At 34.1% G+C, this 27,638-nt stretch overlaps 1 protein-coding gene across 2 annotated transcripts in view; it reads right to left on the reverse strand.

Moving 5' to 3' along the window:
* Positions 1-27,638, reverse strand: part of EXOC6B (exocyst complex component 6B) — a 563,942-nt gene that overhangs the window by 280,352 nt on the left and 255,952 nt on the right. For both annotated transcript variants that reach the window (XM_012750057.2, XM_012750059.2), the window contains one exon: positions 23,603-23,671. In XM_012750057.2, coding sequence (XP_012605511.1) covers positions 23,603-23,671 — 69 coding nt within the window. The remainder of the gene's footprint in view (positions 1-23,602; positions 23,672-27,638) is intronic.

Genomic DNA, 27,638 nt, shown 5'->3' on the forward strand with positions numbered 1-27,638 from the left:
GTTATTTTTATGATATATAAATGTACGTAATGGATGTTTTATTAAAGACATATGGTTGCTCCCTGCACTACAAAATCATGTTTGCCACACATACACACACAAAATAGCCTTTTGTATAGTTAAGTGAGGATTGTGGAAATTTCATATAAATAAATCTATGCCATTTTTCCTCATCAACAGATGCTGTTCAGAAACTGACAAATTTGGGAGCTAAGAATAAATAAATCTGTCATATTAAACTTCAGATGTTCAGAAAAATAGGCAGAATATCTAAAAACAGACAAAGTGGACAACTATTAATTAGGTCTACACTTGGTAAATAATGTATGAGTACAGGTGGTGGAGAGAAAAAAGGAAACTAAAAATTGAATAAAATTTGCTTCATCACCAATTATTATTTAAATTTTTATTATGATAAAATTATGCATGCACATGCAGTTATAAGAAATAATAGAGACAGATCACATGTGCCCTTTACCCAGTTCCCTAATGGTAAACATCTTAGAATACGATATTGAGTACAACAACAGTCCCCAACCTTTTTGCCACCAGAGACTGATTTCATGGAAGACAATTTGTCCACTGACGGAGGGGTTGGGGGTGGGAGGGGCTGGTTTCAGGATGATCCCAGTGCATTGCATTTATTGGGCAATCAAACCTCTTTGCTAATGATAATCTGTATTTGCAGCCACTAGCATTACAGCCTCAGCTCCACCTCAGATCATCAGGCATTAGATTCTCATAAGGAGCATGCAACCTAGATCCTTGCATGGCAGTTTACAGTAGGGGCTTTGCTCTTATGAGAATCTAATGTGCCGCTGATCTGACAGGAGTGGAGCTTATGTCCTCACTCAGCCACCAGCCAGTCACCTCCGTTGTGCATCCCAGTTCCTAACAGACCTTAGACTGTTATCAGTCCATAGCCCAGGTGCTGGGGATTGCAGATGTACAATGTTACAACCAGGACAGACATTCACTGAGAGTTAAGATGCAAATTTCCAAAACTACAAGGTTCTCTCAAGTTGCCTTTACATAGTCCATACCCACTCACCTCCAACCCTACTCCCTGCTTAACTCCTAGTAAGCACTAATCTGCTCTCCACATGGATGACTGTTATCTTAAGAATGATATATAAATGGAATTATATAGTATGTAATCTTTTGTGATTGGTTTATTTCACTCAGCATACATCTCTGGACATTCATCCAGGTTGTTGCATGTATCAATAGCTCTTTCCTTTATATTGCTGAGTAGTATTCTATGGTACAAATGTACCAGAGTTTATTTAACCACTCACCTGTTAAAGGACATCTGTGTTGTTTCTAGTTTAGGGCTATTATAAATAAAGCTGGTATAAACATTTATGTATAGATTTCTGCCTGAACTAAGTTTCATCGCTCTGCAATAAACTCAGTGCAATAGTGCAATTGCCAGATCATATGGAAGTCACATGTTTGGTTTTTTAAGAAACTGCCAAACTGTTTTCTAGAGTGACTATATATCATTTTGCAATTTTACATTCCCTCTAGTATCCTCGCTAGCATTTGATGTTGTCAGTATTCTGATAGGAGTGCAGTTATAATTCACTGTGGCTTTAATTTGAATTCTTCTAATGACTAACAATGTTGAATACCTTTTCATGTGCTTATTTGCCATCACCATATCTACCTTGGAGAATTGTTTCTTCATGTTTTTTACTCATTTCCTAATTGTTTGTTTGCTTTTTACTGTCGAGTTTTAAAAAGTCTTTATATAGTCTAGATAATATGCCTTTGTTGGATATGTGGTTCGGAAATATCTTCTCCAACTCTAGCTTATCTTTTTATTTTCTTACCAGCGTTTTTGCAGAGCAAAAGTGTTTAATGTGATGAGGTCCAACTTATCTGTTTTTTTCTTTCACAATAAGTGCTTTTGGAGTGAAGTCTAAGAACTCTTGCCTACCCCTAGATTCTGAAGATTGTTCTCTACTGTTTTCTTAAAAGTTTTGTAATTTTTATAGTTTTGCATTTAAGTCCATGACCTATTTGTATAAATGTGAGAATTAGCTGGAAGGTTTTTTGTCTATGTTTGTTTATTCTGGCACTGTTTGTTGAATTGCTTTTGTACTTTTGTCAAATATTTTTGTTGGTCTATTTCTGGGTTTCCTATTCTGTCCATTCATCTATCAGTCTATCCCTCTGCAAATATCACACCATCTTGATTACTATAGCTATATAGTAAGTTTTGAAATTGGGTAGGTTGATTTCTCCCACTTCATTATTCTTTTTTTTTTTTGAGACAGAGTCTCACTCTGTTGCCCTGGCTAGAGTGAGTGCTATGGCGTCAGCCTAGCTCACAGCAACCTCAAACTCCTGGGCTCAGGCAATCCTCCAACCTCAGTCTCCCAAGTACTACACGCATGAGCCTGGGACTACAGGCATGCACCACCATGCCCGGCTAAATTTTTCTATATATTTTAAGTTATCCAGATAATTTCTTTCTATTTTTTTTAGTAGAGATGGAGTCTCACTCTTGCTCAGGCTGGTCTTGAACTCCTGAGCTCAAACGATCCGCCCACCTCGGCCTCCCAGAGTGCTAGGATTACAAGCATGAGCCTCTGTGCCCAGCCTCATTATTCTTTTTAAAAAATGTTTTAGCCATTCTAGTTCTTTTGCCTTTCTATACAAATTTTAGAATAATCTTTTCTATATCTACAAAAATTGTGCTGGAATTTTGATAGGAATTTCATTAAATCTGGATATCAATGTGGGAAAAATTGATATCTTTACTATGTTGACTCTTTCAATCCATGAACCAGTATGTTTCTCGATTTGTTTACATCTTTGTTGATTTCATCCATAATCATTTTGTAGTTTTCAGCATACAAAGCCTGTAGATTTTTTTTTTAGATTTATGCCTAATTTTAAGCAAGTAGTATTCTATTTTTAATTTTGCTATCTACATGTTCATTGCTAGCATATAAGAATACAATTGATTTTTGTAGGTTTATGTTATATCCTGCCACTTTGTTATACCCATTTACTAGTATTAGGTAGTTTTACCTGGATTCTTTGTGATTTTCAATATAATCAAGTTATTTGCAAACAAGATAGTTGTGTATGCCAATCTGTATGCCCTTTATTTCCTTTCCTTGTCCATCTGCACTGGTTAGAACTTTCAGCACTCTGTTGAATTAAAGTGGTGAGAGCACCACATCTTTGCTTTGTTTGTGATTTTAGAGAAAAACTATTTGGTCTTTCACCCTTAAATATAAAGTTAGCTGTAAGTTTTTTGTGTATGTTCTCTATCCAGTTGAAGAAGTTGTTACTGTTTTTCTAAAATTGTGAATGGGTTTTGGATTTTGTCAAATGCTTTTTCTTCATCAATTGATATGATTATGTGATTTTTCTCCTTTATACATCACTGAAATAAACCTCATGTGGTCATATATTCTCTTTATATATTACTGAAGTTTACTTAATATTTTGTTTAAAAAATTGCAACCATATTCATGAAGGATATTAACCTGTAGTTTTCTTTTTTGTACTCTTTATCTGGTTTTGCTGTCAGAATACAACTAGCTTCATAAATGAATTGGAAAGCATTCCCTCCATCTCTATTTTCTGTAAGAGACTGTATAAAATTGGTATTAATTCTTCTATACATGTGTGGCAGAATTCTCTAATGAAACCATCTGAGTCTGAAGATTTTAGGGGGAAGTTTATACATTATGAATTCAATTTCCTTCATAGTCGCCATGCTATTCAAATTATCCATTTCACCTAGGAATGGGGGCTCATGCCTGTACTCCCAGTACTTTTGGAGGCTGAGGCAGGAGGATCGCTTGAGGCCAGGAGTTAAAGACCAGTCTGGGCAACATAGGGAGACCCTGTGTCTACAAAAAAAAAAAAAAAATTTAAATCCTTTTCATATTGGGTGATTTGTGGTAGTTTGTGCTGTTCAAAGAATCGTTCAATGTCTAATAAGCTGTCACATTTGTGCATGTAGTGGTGCTCATAGTATTCCTTTATTGTCCTTTTGATATCTGTAGAGTTTATTCACTTTAATAATTTTACCTAAAGTGATAATCAGATCAGAGAGAAAAAAATATTTAAAATGTGAACAGGTGAAAGAACTTGGATTTAGATTGTAACAGTATGGATTAGAACCCTGATTTACCTTTAACTATGTGATCTTACGCAGTTTATTTAATCTCTCCAAATTGCCTTACCTTCAAAATGGACATAATATATACTTGTTAGGATTGTTATGAGGATTAAATACAACAATGTATGCAAATGACATAATATGGTATCTAGCATGTAGTAATTACTCAATAAATGATAGACATCATCATCATTATTATCTACAAAAACATTGCATGATTATGTAAACCCACATAATAGAAACAAAAACAATAATGTTAAGTCTATATTTATTGACATGAATATTTGTGATACGGTATATGTTAAAGAGGGAAAAGTAAATTATAAAGAAAGGCACACAGTTAGTATAACTAAATTTTTATCAAAAGGTTAATTAAATGTGTCCAAAGAACAATGTCTGGAAGGAAACAGACCAAAATTGTTGTGAAATTGTGAATAACTTTTCTGTTTTCTTTTAAAATGAACATTGACATTTAGAAAATACATAGAGATATTTCCTTAGTTCCCTTTTCTTAAAGAAATAAAAAATAATATAAGCATCTATATTGAAGTATCACAGCGTCTAACAGGAATGGGGAACCTGCAGCCACAAAGCCATGTGTGACCCTGCAGATCCCCAAGTGCAGCCCCCAAATCGAATGCAAAGCAATATGGAGATACCTCAAAGAGCTACAAGTAGAACTACCATTTGATTCAGCAATCTTATTACTGGGCATCTACCCAAAAGAACAAAAGACCTTCTATAAAAAAGACATCTGCACTTGAATGTTTATAGCAGCACAATTCACAATTGCAAAGATGTGGAAACAACCCAAGTGCCCATGAATACCTGAGTGGATTAAGAAGATGCGGTATATGTATACCATAGAGTTCTATTCAACCACAAAAAAATGGTGTTATAGTACCTCTTGTATTATCCTGGATAGAGCTGGAACCCATTCTACTAAGTGAAGTATCACAAGTATGGAAACACAAGCACCACATGTACTCACCATCAAACTGGTTTTAACTGATTAACACGTAAGTGCACATACAGTAATAACATTCATAGGGTGTCAGGCAGATAGATGGGAGAGGGGAGAAGAGGATGAGCATATACACACCTAATGGGTACGGTGTGCATTGTCTGGGGGATGGACACAAAGTTCTGACTCGAGTGGGGCAAGGGCAGTATACGTAACCTAAACATTTGTACGCCCATAATATGCTGATATAAAAAATAAACTTACAAATAAAAATAAAAAAATAAAGGGATTTGTTCTGTAAAGTTTGGATTCAGTCAAAAGACTGCACTCAAGGATCCATCAGCCCACATGTGTCCCCAAGGCCACAGGTTCCCCAGCCCCAAAGAGAGGGAAAAAGTGCTTTCCTAGAAGCTGATGGGTAAGAATAAAAGAAGTTCCTCTGCTATGCTTAGAGTTAGACAGGATTAGAGTTAACAGTACTGGCACCTGGAAAGGAACTTACTGTTCTGGTAGGAATAAGATGACCATAACTGATGCTTTTGATCCTGTCATCTACCACTTGTGACTACAGACACAGTAGCTGGCTATCTGCCAAATAATAAGTTTGCAATTCTAGGATAACTATATGGGATAATTTCAGACATCAGAAGATATCCTACACAGTGGAAAGTTTCAACAAAAGGTCTTTTGAAATAGCCAAATATATGGTCTCCCTTAAGAAAGTAATAAAGCTATGCCTTTTAGGAAAGAGGGGAAATTTTTGCTCTTTTCTGAATGGGAGGGCCCAAATGAAGCCTGATTCTGGAACAAACTGCACAATAACCTGGCATTATAAAGGGCTATTTGGCAACTCAAGGAAGGATGATCTACCCTAAGACTAGTCCAGAATGAGTTTGGCTCTGCCTAACTTAGGGCTGGCAGTGATCCTTTTAAAACAGCAGTATTAGCACCTGCCCCACCCCTCCTCATTTTCCCAAGCCAGGTCTAGAGTGAAAAGCAGAGAGCACAAGGTAATTTCCAATTAAAAATAAACCCTTAGGATGAACTTTAGAGAACTCTCCCAGCAAGGATGAAGTTTTACATGGCAGTTGCAGAACCCTGACAGGCCCAAAGAGACCTTGTATGACGACACTAACACATTATTAGAGTCTCTCAGAAGGCATCATTCCCAATCTTTGGAGTAAACTGTTAAACATATTTTGCCCATCGTCTTTCTACCTAGTCATTTTTCTAGGCCAAAACCACTGTGGTTTATGTGACTTTCTCCAGGTCCTTATATCTGATTTCCAAGTCTTTGCCAATATTCGAAGGTAGGGCATGACTATTACTTTCAATGTAGTTTTTCCAGAAACTACCAAGAACATTATTTAAAATTTTTATAAACAGCTCTTTCTCCTCAAACTTAAAAGGCCAGAATTAATGCAAAACAATGTCACTGTATTTATGTTTTAGTAATACTTTCAGAACATATCATTATGGAAAAAGTATTTTTACTAACTGCACAGCATTTGCTCCTGCAAAAGAAACACTGATGTCATAGTTAAAATAAAAGGAAGTTTCAAATATGACTCATAAGGTCAGGCTTACCCAAATTTTGTCAATCTCTAGTTTTGTGATCCATTGAGCAGATCAATTAATCTCACTGAGCCTCAATTCACTCAACCATCAAGTCAATATAAGACACTCACTATAAAACTTGTCTATGTCAGACTGGTATAGTGAGGCTCAAATGAGATCAAGTGTGTGTTGAAAGTGCTGTGGAAAAATTCAAAGCTCCTAAAATTGAAAGAATTCAGCAGTTTGGGATGTTGACTATGAAATACCTTAGGGCTAATAACTAATACTATCTAATGGAGAAAAAATACAAAAATTATCCTTCCTGTTAATGATCATAGATTTGAGTTTTTTCTACTTTCAAGAACTGTTTGAGGAGCAGATATAGTACTAAAAATTAAACTGGATCCTGCTCATAAAGAATATTTCATAGAGGCCACAGGAAAGAAGTATTTTTAATTATGTTGAAAAAAGGGAATGGAAAACTGAAATAATCTATGCTTCAGGTTTAAAAGCATGTACTAAAAATTTCTCTTAAAGATGTTATATTTTAACTATATACTTCATAAAAATAAACTTTACCTAAAATTCTTGAAGAGGCAGGGGCTATATTTAAGGTTTGAGGAAGTAGAAGAGGCAACTTTACATATGCTTAAGAAGAAATTCTTATTATAAAGCATTAATATATATTGAGAAATCATTATACCTACTATGTACTAAGTAGACCTACTGGTAGTTAGGACTTCATAAAAACAATCTCATTATCTATTCGTTCTCCTCTACAACTCTTTACAGTGTATATTTCTATCCCTGTAAGGAAACTGAAAGCCAAAGTTACAAAGATCATTGATAGCAACATGAATTTTTCTGATACTATCTCACATTGTTTCTACTATCCTACCCTTCTCTCCCTCTCTCTCTCTCTCTCTCTCTCTCTCTCTCTCTCTCTCTCTCTCAGCTTTATTATTCAAAATATTAAGGGAGTACAAATGTTTTTGTTACATACCGCCCTTTTCTATGCAGGTTTTCTTGTTCTAATGCCATAGACTCTACTTCCAGCAACCTGACACAGGTAGCTTTTGATTTCTTTCCTTCAGGAATGGATGAAGGTTTCCTTCTGAAACTCTCCCTCCCTCAAATCACATTTTTAAGACAAGTCACACTAAACTTTGGGGGAGATGAACAGGCCTAAAGTGGTTTCAGGAAACTTATATGAAAATTGTTTTAGTGAAGGAATGTGTTTCACCCATTAATCACAGATGAAAAGCTTAAAATACAAACACCAAATTTGTAATTGTATCACATACATCTCTTTCCATATTTTATTTATTTTTTCCCTTTTCAAAATTTTATTTCAAAATATTAAAAGAATACATACAGATGTTTTTGTTACACGGATACCTTTTATTATGCTTAAGTCAGGGCTTTTGGTGTGTCCATTACCTGAATAGTGTTCATTGTACCCAATAGTTAAGTTTTTACCCCTCACTACTCCCCCTTCTTTATTTCCAATGACCTTTACATCTCTTTGTGCCTGTGTGTGCCCACTGATTAGCTCCCAAATATTAGACAGTACATGTGGTGCTTGTTTTTTCATTCCTGAGATACTTCACTTAGGATAATTGGTCTCCAATTCCATCCGATTGCTGCAAAAGACATTATCTCATTCCTTTTTGTGGCTGAGAAGTACTCCATGGTGCATGTGTGTATATGCATATGTGTGTGTGTGTGTATATTGTGTATCTATACACACACACACACACACACACACACACCACATTTTCTTAATCCACTCATGAATTGATGGGCACTTAGGTTGATTCCACATCTTTCCAACTGTGAATTGTACTGCAATGAACATTCAAGTGTAGGTGTGTTTTTGATAAAATGACTTATTTTCCTTTAGGTAAATACCCAGTAGTAGCATTGCTGGGTTAAATAGCAAGTCTACATTTATCTCTTTAAGGAATCTCTATACTGTTTTCCATAGAGGTTGTACTAATTTGCAGTCCCACCAACAGTGTATAAGTGTTCCTTTCTCTCTGCATCTACATCAGCATTTATTGTTTTTTGACTTTTTAAATAATGGCCATTCTGACAGGGGTAAGATAGTATCTCACTGTACTTTTAATTTATATTTCCCTGATGATTAGTGATGTCAAGCATTTCTTCATATGTTTGTTGTCCATTTGTCTATCTTCTTTTGAAAAACTTCTGTGGCCTTTTGCCCACTTTTTAATGTGGTTGTTTGTTCCCTTCTTACTGATTTGTTTGACCTTTCCCTATTTTAATACAAACTCCTTAATAAGTACTTCTTCAATGTCATTCATATTTATAAAGATGCCGAAATTTTTAGCAAGGAACTCTTCTTTTCAAGCAAGGAACTTCTGATGCTCCTCTTCAGAGTCTAGAGTGCTACTTAGTTTGAATCCCACAGGTATAGAATAAAATATATCTTCAATAAATATTTGTTAAATGAATAAAGTATAGTTGTATTGAAGCAGTAGTTGCTTAGTTTTTTTGGTGTAGTTGTTGTTTTCCTTGGGATGACCTACAAAAAACGTATGGTGACTAAAAATTCACATTAGGGATAGTTAGAAGTATACATACTCTTTGCTGTATGCACCAGTCTTTTCCACTTTGGTTCTCCAAAATGGATAAGGGAAACAACTTTGCATGGCCTGATAGGTACATTAATGACCTTAAAAATAATTACTGGTATTAAAGTAGCACAGAAGATAAGAAATATATAAAAATCTTTCACAGTGTTTTATGGAAATTCTGTCAAGATTTTCAGGGTAAAGGTGGTGTTATAGGAAAATACCAGTAGCAACATTTTGACAAATGCTGATGGGATTTCTCCAATAATGTGACAGTTAAGTAGAAATAGTTTAGAGCATTTTATTACCTTTTAATTGGAGCATCATATACAAAGAATTGATTCTATAATATTCCCTCAGATCAAGACACATTGTTGAAACATTTAGTATTGTATTTTTAAATTTTTTCTCTTTCATGCCCTATTTCCAATCACACTTCCCTCACCAACACAGGTACTCACTTTACTGTATATTAGATGTGTCATTTAAATGAACATTTGGTATTTATTTATATAAAAATGTGTTTCTGAAATATATATAGTATTATCTTATGAATGTTTTCATTTATATAAATGCCATTGTATTGTTAATTATATTGTTTCTTACTTTGATTCCCCCAGCATATTTATGAAATCTATATACATTACTATATTTAAATACTCTTCTGCATTTATAAATGCTTGGTATATGTTGCATATTGCATTTAATCATATATAAATACAAATTTTTAAGTTTTTAGCTTGCTTACTAAAAATATTTTTTTATTTTTTGATACATATTAGATATACATATTTTGGAGATTGTAAATACCAATTTTACTAATTCATTTCCACAGTGATGAATACCTAGGTTGCCTTCACTCTTTGCTACCAGAAACAATGCCAAAATAAATACCCTCATAAATTTTTCCCTGTGGAAATACAGGAGAGCTTCTTTGAGGTATGGACCACCACAATGTGGCCTCAGGTCTTGACAACAAGCCACTAGCCTATACAGCACAGCAACTTTGGATAAATCAGGAAAAGGTCTGTCAAGTTACCACAAACTTCCTATTGGAATTTTTATTTAAATTCATTGATTTTACAAATTAAATAGAGGAGAAATTGACAATTTTATAAGGAACAATTGTACAGCCTATTTATTAAGTTATCTCTCTCCAGTTATTCAGCACTTTGTTTAAATCCTTTAACAGAATTTTGAAATTTTTATCACAAAGGCCTTGCACATTTTTTATGTTAATATCTATATAGCCTATTAAAAGGTTTATTTATTTTCGATTGTACTATTTTGATGGATATAATTAAGAGAAATGCTACTGCGTATGTTGTACCGTATTTTCAATCTACCTATCTTCTTTCCTTTTTTAATTTTATTTTTCTCAGCATAAGATGTTGGGAATAATGAACATGATGGGTGATAGTGGGCATCTTTGTCCTAGCATTTGTCTTTGTTTTCTTGAATTTATTGGGAATACTTCTAAAATTTAGTCACTAAGTCTGATCTTTGCTGTGGATTTTTCACAGATGCCCTTTACCAAATTAAGAAACTTCCATACATATTGGTAATCATTTCATGTCTTATCTAGATCAATTTTTCTTAAATGTAAGAATATATCTCATACTTCTTTGTCTCCCCTCAATGTTCAAGAAGACAGAGTAAAAATTCAGTATTCTTAGACTGACTATTCTTTTTTCCCAACAAACCCATTGCAAAAACATTTCAGAGATAGGTAACAAAAAAGAATAAAAAGGAAAACAGAATGTTGTTTTTTGTACTCATTCTGGCTTTCCATTATGAAGCTGGCCTTGTCCAGATGTATATGATTCTTAGTAAAAATCATGCTTCTATATCTTGCTTAAGCATCTCTATAGCAAGAGTTGTTTCTTCCCTCCTTTAACCTACTTCTTCATTAAGACTTATGACTGCTGGGACCTCAAGTTACTAACACCCTATGCCCCTAAAAGTATCTATTCCATGCTTGAGACTTTAGAGAGATTTTTAAAATTTCCCAGATTCACACATGCCACTAATATCACAAATGATACACCTAAAAAAGATAAACTAAATCTAAACCATGGGATTATGATGACAGATGATGTTAAAATTGTTACAATTGTTTGTAGAGGTTCAACACTAGCATATATACATTGTTTTGTATACATTGAAGACTTAGCTTCAACCTTCTAGAAAATGTAGCCATCTGTAGGGCACTGCAAAAAATATCTTGGCAGCCTTGAAGGAAACATCATTTCCAAAAGACACAGCCCAGCAGCCCCCGAAATTTTTGTCCCCAGCCCATTCTTCTCAGAGAAGAAAGTATTGTATATTTAAGGAACAAAAGGTATTCTTTATAAATTAGTGTTAAATATGCACTGCATAATTTTGTACTTACCTAAATTTCATAAATGACCAAATGTTTAAGATTATGGATAAATTCTTATTTTGTTCATATTTCACAGCCCATTATATCATGCAACTACCACTTCCCTATACCTAGAATGGTTAAAAAAACAATGGAGATTTTTCTTAAGGTTTTAGTAGCTTATATAAAAATTCTAGCAGAATTGATGTAGATACCAACATTAATATTTCTAGGTAGTATTCATCACTTTTATAAATGCCATCCTTTTATTAATAAATGTGGTTGCCCAGAGACACCCATAAATGTTCTAAATTTATTAAGAAATGGTATACCAAATTGACAAGAACTGACAATATTTTTGAGATGTATTGACCATCAACAAAATTGAAAGAAAATTAAAAGAGGGCTTAGTAATCATAGCTGACATTCTTTTATGGAAATATTAAACATACTAACACTGGAAGTGACCAAGAAATTTCTTCACTATAAGAGAGATGGGAAAACATATTCAGAGTTCATATATATTGATTCATATCTGATGAGCAGCAATATTCAACAGAAATCTAATGCAAGCCACAAATATGAGCCACATATGCAATCACATATGTGATTACTAGATTTTCTAGTAATCACAGTAAAAAAAATTAAAAAACAGGTTATATTAAACTTAATAATATGTTTTATGTAACTCAGTGTATCCAAAATATTATTTTAATAGACAATCAATATAAAAATTATTAATGAAATATTTTGCATTCCTTTTTTGGTAGTGAGTCTTTGAAATCTGGTTTGTATCTTACACTAACAGCATATCTCAATTCAGACTACTCATGTTTCAAGTGATCAAAAGCCACATGTGCCTACTGGCTATCACACTGGACAGCACAAGTCTAAACCATACAGAACAGACATTTTGCCCTAAGTCAGAAGGATGGGACCACGTGCTCTGCATACTATAAATGTGCAATAAATATTTACTGAATAGATGAATGAACAAAGTAAATGAAGTGAGACAAAATCCTAAAGCAACAAAAATAGTATAACACAAGCATATAAATGGAAACATCATCCATCAAACAAACAGGATTTAGCTCTATGTATAGTTCTCTGCTCCAACCATCATTAGCCTGCTATGTAATTACCATAGTTCTTAAGTTATAGAAACAGAACTCCATGGATGAGCCTCCTGAGGTGGGAATAGGCACTGGCTGAAATAATGACACTAGGGTCACAATCAGAATAGCCAGTGAAATACATACAACAATGTCTCACTAAGTTCAAGTACCAGTTTTTTTTTATCAATGGGATAAATTCAAGTACCTAAATCACTACAAAACACCACTATCCGCTAAACTGAAGCATAAAAGCCACCCCCAAAGCCCAGAGTAGTGCAAGACCTCCAGCTGACAAAACAGCCTGCCCAAAACTGCTTGATTTGCCACTAGAGCAAAAAGAAGGAAAAAAAGAATGGGGAGGGGAGCATCTAACATACTTCTTCTGCCCTGTTGTTTCTACTCCCCACGATGACAAGACCTTTGTGAGCAGGCAAGGGAGTCGAGAAGAGAGAACTCAATCTCTGCAGTCCAGGCTGCTTCACATTTTTCAGAAATTACTGCATGTTCAAACAATGGGATATTTGTCAAAGTACAACTTGATCACCAGAATTCATCTGTTTTTCATAACCACATTTGACCTAAACTGTGCTGACTAAACAAGGTACCCTGTGTTTTGCAGTCTGGAAAATGTGGCTCCCAACATCATTTTTAAAACACACTAAAACCTCTGGCCCCTAGACTACAGCCTCTTGGTAACTAAGTGCATTTGGATTAGGCCAAAGATGATGTCTGCTGGCTTCCCTTGTTACAGCAATCACAGATTTTTATTTTTAACTCATATTTGGGTTAATTTCTCTTTTTGTTGTATGTATCTATCTATCAAGAGAGTATAAAAGAGCTATAAAATTTTTTATATTTTTTTCCTTTCCTATGGGCTATGTATATACATATAAATTTGCATCTACAACACATACCCTTTTAATTTTTTATTTGGATATAACTTCAACTTATAGAAAAAGTATAAGAATAGTACAAAAAAAAGTACCGTTTACCCAGATTCACCTACTATTAATATTTTGCTACATGTGCTGTATCATTTGCTCAATACAAATCATATTCTACATACATTTCTTTCTTAACCATTTGAAAGTATGTTACATACATCATATCTCTTTACTTCTAAATACTTCATTGTACATTTCCTGAGAATAAGGATAACTGCTTATATAACCACAGAACAGTTAAAATTTCAGAAAATTTAGTTTTCTCTTAATCAACTGTTCATATTCCAATTTTGTCAATGGACCCAAAAATTCCCTTCATAGTATATTTTTCCTCAAGTAGAGGATTCCATCTAGAACGGGATCAGCAAACCATGGCCCTTGGTTCAAACTCATCCCATTACCTATTATGTAAATAAAGTTTTATTGGAATACAATCACACTAATTCATTTATTTATTGTATCTGGATGCTTTTGAGCTATAACAGTATAGTTGAGTGGTTGACAAGAGAGAGACCTGACGGCCCAAAAAGCCTAAAATATTTACTATCAGGACTTAAATTTAAAAAATGTTTGTGAATCCCTGGTCTAGGACAATGCACTGAACTTTTTTGTCATGTCTCTTTAGCTTCCTTTAATCTGAAAAAAAATTCCTTTGCTTTTCCTTATCTTTTATGACTGACATTTTTTTAAAACATCTTCTTTTTGGCAATCACAGCACCAACAAAAATAAATAAATAGGACATGATCAAACTAAAAAGCTTCTGCACAGCCAAAGAAACAGTTATGAAAGTAAACAGACAACCTACAGAATGGGAGAAAATTTTTGCATCCTACACATCTGATAAGGGGCTGATAACTAGAATATACTTAGAACTCACAAAAATCAGCAAGAAAAAATCAAATAACCCTATTTAAAAGTGGGCAAATGGCCGGGCGTGGTGGCTTACGCCTGTAATCCTAGCACTCTGGGAGGCCAAGGCGGGAGGATTGCTCAAGGTCAGGTGTTCGAAACCAGCCTGAGCAAGAGTGAGACCGTGCCTCTACTATAAATAGAAAGAAATTAATTGGCCAACTAATATATATAGAAAAAATTAGCCGGGCATGGTGGCACATGCCTGTAGTCCCAGCTACTCGGGAGGCTGAGGCAGTAGGATTGCTTGAGCCCAGGAGTTTGAGGTTGCTGTGAGCTAGGCTGACACCATGGCACTCAGTCTAGCCTGGGCACCAAAGTGAGACTCTGTCTCCAAAAAAAAAAAATAAATAAAAAATAAATAAAAGTGGGCAAAGGACTTGAACAGAAACTTTTCTAAAGAAGACAGAAGAATGGCCAACAAACATATGAAAAAATGCTCAACATCTCTAATCATCAGGGAAATGCGAATCAAAACCACAATGAGATGTCACTTAACTCCAGTGAGAATGGCCTTTATCAAAAAGTCTCCAAACAATAAATGCTGGCGTGGATGCAGAGAGAGAGGAACACTCCTACACTGCTGGTGGGAGTGCAAACTAGTTCAACCTCTGTGGAAAGCAATATGGAAATACCTTAAAGCGATATAAGTGGATCTACCATTTGATCCAGCAATCCCATTGCTGGGCATCTACCCAAAAGATCCATTGACACTCTACAAAAAAGACACCTACACTCGAATGTTTATAGCAGCACAATTCATAATTGCAAGGCTGTGGAAACAGCCCAAGTGCTCATCAATCCAAGAATGGATTAATAAAATGTGGTATATGTATACCATGGAGTACTATTCAGCTCTAAGAAACAACGGTGATATAGCACATCTTGTATTTTCCTGGTTAGAGCTGGAACCCATACTACTAAGTGAAGTATCCCATGAATGGAAAAACAAGCACTACATATACTCACCAGCAAACTGGTATTAACTGAGCAGCACCTAAGTAGACACATAGGTACTACAGTAATAGGGTATTGGGCAGGTGGGAGGGGGAGGGGGCGGGTATATACATACATAATGAGTGAGATGTGCACCATCTGGGGGATGGTCATGCTGGAAACTCAGACTTGTGGGGGGCATTTTTTGAAACCTTAAAATTTGTACTTCCATAATATGCCGAAATAAATAAATAAATAAATCGTCTTCTTTTTTTCTTTTTCTCTCTTTCTCTTTAAATAGAATGTCACCCATTTGGGCTATCTGTGTTATTTCCTCATAAATTAGATTCAAGTGATGCAGTTCCAGATCAGAATACTAACTACGTAAGTAATGCTGTATCTCTTTTAAGGGATCTTATTCAGAGACAAATTTAAAAATAAATAAACCTGGCAGTTATAACCAAAACAGGTTGTGGGGGGAAAATGTGGCAATAGGAAAAGGAAGAAAAATGTAAAAGAGATCTGACTGAACATCTGAGATAAGAGAAAGTAAGTTATAAATGCCAAATCCAGAGATGTGAGGAATTGGAGAAATTTGGCATAATTTAGAAGCGTCATCAAGAAAAAGAAAGAGAGAAGCATGTTCCAGGAAAGAACTGCCTGTGCAAAGGCATCACTGTGAAAGCACAGGGTGCATCTGGAGCATAGAATGTGAGCAGGCAGGAGGAAAAGAGCAACTGGAAATGAGGTGAGAGAGTTAAGCCAAGGATAGAATATGAAAGGCAATACAACACATACAAATAAATTTACTTTATTCTGAGAGCAATGAGAAACTAAAGTGTTTAAGCACAGTCTTGATAAGATTAAAATTGTATTTAGAAGGATTACTGGGTGTTATATGGGAAATGAATTGTTTCTTCTTCACTTTGTCAGAGCTTAAAAAGAAGTCATCATATTATTGTAGTGTCTAAAGTTGTTTATGTGAGGTATTATTGAAAAAAAGGTGAGCACACTTGAGAAGTTCAATCTTCCCAAAGTAATCATCTTGAAAAACAAATACAACCATGTCAAGAAATTAAAAAAAAAAAAAAATACTCACTCCATTTTTTTCCTCTTGTTTCATTCAAGGCCAAATGATATGTATGCCCATGAGTAATAAGGTCACCGGGTTAAAAGAGCAATATGACAATTATAAAAAGTTAGATTACAGCTACTACAAACCCAGGCCCATTAGCCCATAATGCAGGAAAGTTATCACTATAAATGGCTTTTCCTGAGTCCTTATCTATGCAGTGCACAAAGTATCTCACCCTCAGTTTTTTTACTATGATCTATGTAGTGTTTATGCCTATCTAACCTCACCAGGCACCAGTAGGTCAGTGAAACTAGGAGGCAGTGAGATATGGCAGGAGAGTGATGAGACAACCTGCTAAGTGTCAGAGATGAACTATAAGTTACCAAATATTTCAGGGTAAAACTTTCCACATTAAAAAAATATCTCTAGAGAAAATACTTTAAATATGTTCTTATTGCCCAGAAGTACTCAAAATCACCATGGAAACAAATCAGAAAGTTTCCAGCTCTTTTCTAACAATGTAAGTTGGCTCCTTTAAGGTGCAATTTGCATACGTCTTAGATAGTTTCGAATAGCACATGAATATTTTGAGAGGTAAATAAAGTCCATTTAAGATGAAAACAAAACAATAATTATAAAAAGGACCAAAGGATGAGGGTCTAAATACCAGCTCCTGAAATACTAAAATCACTTGAAATTCTTAAAAATTTTAAGTATATAAGCATTAGAATTCTTCTCTGAAACCAATGATATCCCAAAATATTTGAAAATGGCACTTACACATTTCAAATTACTGTTCTCAGGAAAGTTTTTCCATTAAAAGCTCAATGTTCTTTTCTTATTTCCCAATGAATATTTACATATTTCAAATAAACATGACAGGTTAAAAAAAAAAAGCCCTCCTTAGGTCCTTTTTCCAAAGTAGCTTATCTTTAGATCCACTAAATTATAAATTTATTAAGAGCAGAAAGTATCCTGATCATCTCTGTATATTTCAGTATATAAGGACATGCCGGCTTAAAGTTTAACATATTTTTTTTTTGTAGATCTGTTCATAATATACTTGAGTATACTATTAATAATATGAACTGTAAAAAGGGTTTCCACATTTGAAATAGGAGGTCTCCCCCCTTTTATTTTTTTAACGCATCAATTGATGAGACTAGTGTTCCCTAGAAGTACAGCTCTAGAAACAACTTCCAGAAGATATAGATCATCAGATGATATGTCTTTGGCAATGCTGGAATTTTATATTCACAATTTCTAATTTCTCATCACTGGTAAAATAAAGTATTGTTCTTTTCTCTCTGTAATGCCATCTTTGGAAATATCAAATGCAAACAAACTTATTCACCAGCTCTAATCACCTAGAATTTTGCTGTGGGTACTTCTCATTTGTCTTAATTTCTAGCATACCAATAGTAAAGGGCACTGCTTGTGCTTATACCCAAACCAATTTAAATGTTAACTCCAAGGGTCTCTGTGAAAAACTAAAAGAGTTCAAATAATAGATTTTTACTATAATTATGTAAAATAAATACAAATCAACCATTCTAATATTTAAAATAGGATCAGGATAGTTCTGAAACAAAAACCTAGGCTACAGGAAATATGTCAATTTTAAGAAAAACTTTAAAAGCCAGTTACAGCTCTATTTGCTTATTAGCTTTCACTGCCATATCAATGGTTGATGAGAAGCACTGGCAAAAATCCTGTGAGGCTGATGTGTATCTTTTTTTCATCTGCCAATCAATTATTTTAATATCAAGATAAAACAGAAATGTTGCTCTATTTTTTAAAAAAATACCTCATTATTTTAAACAAATCAAATTAACTATCAAAAATGCACCCAATCCTTCAGATTTGCTTTAAGTCTATGTTCCAATTCTTGCTGCTAAACTTACTTGGTTATTAAATCACAACAGTGCTTTCTGATAAAAATATAAGAATGAAAACCCTAAAATCTTCACTTTGGTGTCAACAAAGGAATTATTTCATGACATGATTCAGAGTGAGGTAATTTCTACCTACTGAGGCAGTTTCCCCAAATCTAAAGTCACTTATTTAATGTAGTCAAATTTGTAAAACACTATGAGACTGCAGAGCAAAGTGTTGTATAAAATCCAAGATGATATTATTATAAATGTATATAAACAAGAACCCTCAACTACTACTATTCAAAGGGATCTTGCAGTCTATCATTGAGAATGCTAAAACTAATCATTTGTCTTTAATTGAAAACTCCAGTAGTATTTGACTCTTTAATTATTTATTTCCCAAGTGCTTTAATATAACAGTCAATTGCTATCAAAGTTCTTTTAGTATTAATAATTTCATTAAGAAATTCCCTTAACACCTCAGAAACATGTCACTTAGAGCTACTTATGTCTGTTCCTTTTTTCCACTTTCCAAATCTTTGTCATTATCTGTAGTTACATGACCACAGTTTTTGTAGCTTCTTCCAGCCTCCAGTGCAGACCATACCAGTAGAAATCTTCAGATTAGAGTGGGAGAAAACATGTTCCAGGAAGATTCCTGCCCACCCTACATCATCCAACCCCCACCCCTCTGATAGCCATGAAGGACTGTAAAGAGACTGTAGGTAAATTCTAGCTCTGCTGCTGGTTCACTTTTCCTAATTATAGCCACGTCCTTAATAAGAGACATTACTAAAGCAAGTAAGAAGAAAAATATTCTGAAATATAATACAATAAATTATGATCTGGGACATAAATTACTAATGGTTCTCATTATTATTTCTAAATCTCTGCTCTGAATCCTTTTAAGTAGAATAATTCAAGGGACAAAACTATTAGTTTAGCTGCTGAGATAAACTTATTCCTAACAGAAAAACAGGCCATCAGCTTGTCATGTATAAGGGCTGCTTAGGGAATAAAGATTTATTACATAGAAATAAGGTCACTTTGAAATATGCTTTCAAATTTAGATTTTCCCAAGGCTTCCAAATCTAAAAAAAAGACAAGGTGGTGGGAAGTTTGTAGCAGGCTTTTAAAGGGGATACTCAATGGAATTAGAGTAAGCTATTCTGAGGCATTGGCCTATAGTCAATAGATACCTGAAACCTGACTCAGCTTGTACTTCCCTTTAGATTAGGGATTCTTTCTGGGTCTATGCATAAGATTGTGGAAGTTAGGGAAGCCTCCGAAATTCGAAGCCAAATAACACACACAGTACATATAACACACAAATAACATACACATTTTGTCTGGTGAAAGGTTTCACGGCTTTCATCAAATTCTCAGAGGCCTCTTGCCTAAGAAAATTTAAGAGAAATACTGCACTTGCTGGAGCTTTTATAATAAAGAATTCACTGTACAATGACATTCTGCATTCCCTTATCTCTTAGGTTATTGTACAGTCTCCTTTAGTGATTAGAGGATTATTAGATAAAATGGAATTTCATATGACTCATGTATTAGTGGGGGGTTGCTGCTTATTAAAAAATCTGTACATTGCTATAATTGCTATCTCTGGACCCAAGATGTCAGAAATCTTTAAAATAGATTTTTTTATTATAACAAATTATTATGCACAAAATATTATTATAAGAAAATATTATGCACAAAAGTACATAAATCAAAGGTCTACATTTTGTCAATTATTTTTTAAATCTAGGGATTTAAACTGTTAATGAGAAGTGATATAGTTAGCTAGAAACCAAGATATCACAAGAAGGTAAGATCATAAATGAGACCCACAAACTAGGGGCATGGATGTATTTACAGGTTTGCCCCTTCAGTATCTTTTAATGACACCCAAGCTGTTTATTATGGGGTGTAAATACATCCTTACAGTGATAGAAGGGTAAAGAGTAAACCTGCAAAAGACTCAGATATTCTAGTATATAAAATAGCTTAAAGTACATGCAAACCTTTGTCCAAATTGATTTGGGTTTGAGGATTGGGGCCCATAAACATGGCAGACAATACTGAGTCAATTAAGTTTTTAAAATATCTATAAGACAGACTAGTTTCTGTCTTCATTGGACACATAGTCCATCCATCATTTTAACTACCACTACACTATGTACAAGAACCTCAGATTATTATTATTAATCATTTCCTTAATAGTAAAATTTTTAGTTTATGTTGTTTTCCCTTTTAAAACTATTTTTTCTTTAATGACTATAAAGTGATGTCTTATATCCTGCCCATACCTAAAGTGTATGTGAAAATTTAACCATATAAATTGTTTAAAACAATTCCATAAAATACACCTACCTTTCCCTTCACATTTCCATTGCATTATTATATCAAGGACCAAGTCTCAATTAACCACTATCTGACCTTTGTTCACTTTCTTCCCTCCCCTCCCCCTGTCAAAGTTTGCCCTTCCTGCCAAAGTTCAGCACTTCCTAGAAAAGTCTCACTGCCTGTTTGATATTGTACTTCACTTTAGTCACCAAAGGAAGAATTTACAGGTGCTTGGCCCCATCTATAAGACCATGACCGAAATCTGACCTCCTGTTACAATACGTGAACTCCTGCCCTGCTGATAAGGCTGGCAGATATAAGTAGGATTTTTCAAATAATCCTTTGGGAATTTATAAGCAGCACAGCCATAAAAGGGGGGTGAATGGAAGGTCGGTTTCACTAAAAATAATAAATATTGCCATGTTTATTCAAAGTGTGCCTTGTTATCCTCCAGGCCAAAAGTTCAGATAAACACTATTGTAAATGACAAAATATTAGAACTTTTTGTTACTTATGTTATGATCCTTCCGTTGGATACCAATAGAACTGTTTTCCCTTGTATAAGTCCTAGCCTTGATATTGTATAACACTGCCTGAGACTAGAAAACTGGATTCATTTGCAGGTCTAAAGGAGGGTAGTTATCTTTCAAAATCAAAAACATTTATTGAACAGTATATACTAATACTAAGTGCTAAGGGTTGGGGCTTAAAAAAAAAAACAAATATGATACCTGCCCTAAAAGAGCTTACAATCTATTGAGGAAAAAGAAAACATTTAGCATATCATGATATAATACAGTAAGCACTAATATAAATATGCACTGGATCCCATAATACTATGAAAAAGTGGGTCCACTGAGCTCAACCTGAAACATAAGGAAAATATGCTGCAAGACACAAGTATAAGATAAATAAGAAAATAAAAATAAATGGAAGTAAATTAAAAAGTAAAGTAAAATAAAAAGAAACGGAAGTAGTAATTCAGGCAGAAGGACTGGAAAGGATAGGATAAGGAAAGGATAAGAGGCAAGGTACATTCAAAGAATTGGAAGCATTTTAGCATCATCAAAGCAAGGTGGTAAGTAGCAGGTAATATGGATGGCAGATTATGGAAGACTTTCTATACTTCTATTTACTATATTTTCTTCTATATTTCTATATTTTACAGGTGATCAATTGGAGAATTTTAAGCAGATAACATATGTCAGATTTGTGTATTAGATAGATTACTATGACCATAGTGAGAATTGAGTTAAGACTTTAAGATATATGGTAGATAGAACAATGAAGGAGAATGTTTTCAATAATTCTGAGGAGAATCTAAACTAGGGCAATAATTTTAGGATAAGGAAGAAGAGATAGAGTAAAACTATAATTAGGAGATAACATTTAAAAGATTTGGAGATCTGGATATGGTATTGAGAAAAAAAGCAAGAATTTTAGATTTCTGGCTCATGTCTAGATAAGTGATATTGTTATTACCTGGGATCACTGGAAATTCAGATGTGGGGGCAAGAGATAATGAGTTCATTTTGAAACATACAGCGTTTGTGCTGCCTGTGTAATTTCCAAAAGGTTAGATTCAGTAGACAATTATATACACAAGTTTGAAGCTTAGGGGAAAGCAGAGGAGTGAAGACATAAATTTGGAAGTCATTAGAATTTCAAATCATGACAGTAGATTATATCATTCGAGAAAGGTAGGAGACAAAGAGAAGTGGGACATGGGTAGAACCCTGGGAACAATGAGGGACACTAAGAAGAAGCAAAGCTTACAAAGATTAAAATAGGCAATAACTATCAAAAAGGCTAGTAAAGAAGAAGAAAAACATATTGTAACAGAAGACAAAGAGGTCAAGAGTTATAAAGCAAAAATGATCAACAAAGTCAAAGTCAAAAGGTCCAGTAAGATACAGAGTTATTGTTTGGAAATAGAATCTTTGGGGAAAAAAAGATACAGATTCAGAGTAGTCATATAAACAGAAGATGAGAGAACGAAGAGTGAAGAAGTAGATAACAAGTATTCAAATGGAAAGGAATGAAAGAGCTATGGTTTATTTTCTCCACAGTCTCCATTGTCTGGATTAAGTGACACTATCTTAAATATATGAAGAACGAAAATGGGAACAGAGTGGACAATAAGACACACTTGAATATATTAAAAACAACCTGATATAAGCTTCACAGAACTTGCTATAAAAATATCACGAATGGGCTTCTCTAACCAATTTATGTTTGTTGATACTAGAGTTTAATATTTTATTCACTTTGTGTATATCTGTGTGTCTTCATGTGGGTATACTACCAAGATGGAGAAAGGAGCCCTTTTTTGGAATATAATTAATACCCACAATATTCCCCACCCCCCAGCGAGGTTCTTTTTTCCATATGCTTTATACGACAAAAGGAATAATAGTCATCAGATATTGAAAATATGAACATTTTCACAAATACTATTTTAATGTGTAATATGGGCTGTTGTTATTTAAATAAGTACATTATTAAATTAAAAATAGAAATCTGAACATGTGAGTATTTCTAGTTATAAGTTAATTTGTTGACAACTGATAGAAATGTCACTAACTATAGCACATTACACAACAGACATAAACAAAAGATTCAAGAAGCAAGAAAAATATACTATTATTTATAAATAATACTGCCTAAAAAAATAGTTTCTCATTCCACACTCTTAAAAATACATAAAAACTACCAAAAATGAGAAAGCAGAATTTTGAATTTAATATATATCTCATTAGTCAGAGCCAGATAAAAACTCACCAGCACAGAATATATGTGTAGACATCGATAAACAGGAGAGAAATCCACCAAATCTTGGGCCCCAGGTACCTGCAAATATAAGATTATCACAAAAAAATTCAAAGAAAGCTATTAAGAGCAACAACATTCACTTTTACTACTTGAGCGTTTGGTTTTTCTAAAAGTTCTAGCTTCAAAGTTAGAGATACAAAACAAACAAACAAACAAAAAACATATGCTCCAAAAGATCTAGTTCTGGTATTTTAGCCATGGGATTAATAAACTGTAAAGATATACCATCAAGGCTGTGACAAAGCCCACGAGCATCGATAGGAGAGAAGAGAAACAGGTGGCACTAATCCTGTATCTGCCTTTACGGGTACATCCTGAGCCATGAGACTCTATAGGGAAAATAAGAATGTAGGAATATGACTTTGATAACTTGACTTTGTCTTCTAAGATACATGTTAGTTTACATATAAAACTAAGTTTCAGTAGTTAAAACCAAAACTTGGCATACAAGATAAATTAAATGGCTTGCCATCTAACTTCTGAAGGGCACACAAATTAGCACACAATCAGAATACAGAAATATGCTGAGAAAAGAGGAGAAATTACGTGAAAAATAAGATAATGAATGGAAAAGCCAAACCCACAAGTAATCATAATAGATTATAACATGAATAATGCATGTCAATTAAACCTAGACATCAAAAGAGAAAGAAAAAATATCAAGTAAGAGCTAGAATCTAGTCTAGTCTCAGTGCTAAAACTGATTTGCTATGCAACCTCACAATGAGTAAGTCACAATTTACTTTGGCCTCAATTTCCTCAATTTAAAAAAGGAAACTATCAATTGACTTATAGGGATTTAACAAGAATAAAAGGAGATAATGAAGGTAAATGTTGAACAAAACAAAATTAAACAACAGGAAAGGGAAAAAAAATTACATAAGGAATTAAACCTCATTTCTTCTTGGGGGGGTAGCATCTTCACCAAGATGCTTTTCTTTAATGAAATCTACTCATTCTGCAATCCAAAAGCACAAGGCCCACTTTCCTTTCCCTCTGATACCATCACACCTCTTTATTGGTTCAAATTTATTGACTGTTCTGTTCATCTGCTCCACATTCATGGGGGCAAAAATTAAATCTCTATATGTAAGTACCTCATAGTGCTATATAGTGTATAAGCATGCACAACAAACTTTTAAGTGAATCTAAAGACTGATGGTAAGGTACTCAAGCTCCCACACCAAGGCTCAAGGACAATTTCACTTTAAAAAAAAGACTTTAGCATTAATGAGCATTGCAAATTACTGAGAAAAGCATTTTATGTACAGATGGGCACTAAGCAGTTAAAAAAAAAGTAGGATTAAAAATCATGTAAAAATTATAATTGTAACTGTACAAGTAGACACTCATTTTCATCCTAACACAAAAAGAGTCAACATATGATCACTTTAGGAATTCTTATTTGAAATGACAACATTAAAACATCTTTATAGTCTCCCTTTTTTGATTGCAAAGTAGAGATTTGAAGGAGACTTATTTTATCTTGATAGAAAAACAGAACCTGTTTCATTTTGCCAAACACCAGGACATTTCTTTTATCTTGCCAGAAAACCAGAGCCTACAACTAAGCAAAATATAATCTCAAAAGAAGAAAAATAGAAAAACATCAAAAAATTATATTCACCATAGTATTTACATTACATAAAAACTACACATCCATTTGAAAAAAAGACAAGAAGAAAACATGTTAGAAAAGTTTGATCTGTATGGGAAATGAAATTATTTCCTTTCTTTAGAATAAATAATTATAGTTATTTATTAAAAATATATATTTACAAAAAGTTTTAAACATTTTGCTTACCTAACATTGAATAGCAAATCCAATCATAACTTTATGTGTTGTTCTTCATACAGTGTATTTATTTTGTCTTATTTTGTCTCAGAAGCATGGCTTCGGTCAAAAGGAAACTGCCTGTGGTCAATTCCTCAGGCAGAGCCTTGGCTCTTCCACATATCAGACCCATCCTTATAGAATGAACATCCACATTAAGGGGCAGTTTCCATAGAACTCTGTGATGAATAAGCTAACAGGACCCCCTAACAATGATATTTGGTTACCAATCCGCTAAGACTGGTTTGTCTGGACAGACTACTAGAAAATAGATATATTTAGAGAGGAGATAAAGGCCTTTTTCTGTCATCTCCAACAAATATGTACAACCAAACCTATTCTCTATGAAGCTGTTATGACATCATTAACTCAGTTTCAAACTGTTCAAAGTGCCCTGATCTATAAGTATTGGCTCTACTATTTCTTAGCTCTGGAACCATCATCTAGTTAAGTCTTCCTAAGCACAAGACTGCCTGCTTTGAAAGCAGCACACAGAAACCTAGGGAAAAAAATAAAAGAGCAAAACGGGGCTTCAGTCCACAATCTTTACCTCTACCCCCAAAATAGCCTAATGTTTAGAAGTCATTTTTCCTCTATGCTCCCCTCTGTGAGGAACACTAGGAATGAACACTGTGAGGAACCCAGAAGAGCGCTGTGAGGATAAAGGTATGTAAAGTATGCACTGACTCATGTTGCTTTGAGCTAGATGTGTTTTCTCTGCTTCCACTAATGAAAAAGAATCACTTACAACTACGGAAAGGCAAAAGGAGAAGAGCAACATACACGGGACGTGAAAGAATGCTACATGTTTAAAAGAATAAGAAATGAGCTTTCAAAACTCTAAACAAACGGGGTGAGGAAGAATATGAGAACAAAAGATAGATTTTCCTGACTCACAGAAATAGGTCTGGTTTAACGTCCACATTTTGCTCTCCATTTAAAATGCTAACTTTGTGTCAAAGTGGCCTTCATACTTCTTCCCCTCCTTTGCTCCTCCCTCCCCTCAAGTTGCAAAGAATGATTCAAGCAGGTTTAGGTTTCAGCTGGGACAGAGGGAGGGGTCCAAGGACACTTTCCTAAGCTAACAATGACTGTCTCTAATGGTTTCTGTCTCCTAACAAAAGCCATGACTCCTTCTTTATCAGCTTCATCTAATTTTTCCTTTCCAAAGTAAATAACACAGCCCTTACATTTTACACATGTCTAAATTTGACAAATCATTATCGACTGGGACTGTAACTGATAAGAGATAACTTTGTGGTAGGACGCTGTCATTTCCTCTCATAAGGGCTTTCTTTCTGAGATACAGAAACATGATTAGAATAGTTAAACATTTCCTTTGCCTGGCAGTCAGGAACTTAAGACCTTAAGATATAATACCACACAGTCTGTATTTTTCTAGAAGTTCACATAGATCTATGAAAATCCCAACAGTAGTCACTAACAGTATATTCAAGATTATCCTGCTTTTTTAACTAATTGTTTTCCTTAAGAATTCAAGTGAAATAATTTCATCACCAAGGACAGCAGCTACCTAATTCCCTGTATAGTTTCTGAATGGAACACATTAGTGTATTTTGCCAGCTCAAACCTCTTTATTTTCAGGAGGATCAAATAGTAAGTAATATTTAGATTCTATTAACTAAGATATCTGTGCTTCAGAGTATATTATAATATTATATAAATTCAGGGAACTATGATTTATTTTTAAATAGCAGATAAATAAAAAGCTATTAAAAGAATTTTGCGGTGATGACTGAACTTCAATAGCATGAAGGCAACTACTACAGTCTTCTATTCATGTACCCATTAGAGATCAGGTATCCGCTAGATACCAATACATATGCCTAATTTGTTTATTTCAATATAATAATTCTTATATTTGTATGATAAATACTAACAGCTTCACTCAAAGCAATACTTCCTAATTTTTTGTGAAATATTTGTTCTTAAATAGCATTTATGTCCTATAAATATACCAGCTATAACATGAAGCCACTATATAGATGACCAAAAAGAGTCCAGAGAGAGAGGACTTATCAATTAAGAAATGTAAATTTATAAATAGGATTAATGAAATGTCCTCTGAAAAATAGGCTTATGAGCCTCTACAGACAGTATTTGCTAGAGAAGATACAAAGAGTCAGAGTA

The sequence above is a fragment of the Microcebus murinus genome, chromosome 3 (assembly GCF_040939455.1).
Source record: "Microcebus murinus isolate Inina chromosome 3, M.murinus_Inina_mat1.0, whole genome shotgun sequence".
In the NCBI taxonomy this organism is placed as follows: Eukaryota; Metazoa; Chordata; class Mammalia; order Primates; family Cheirogaleidae; genus Microcebus; species Microcebus murinus.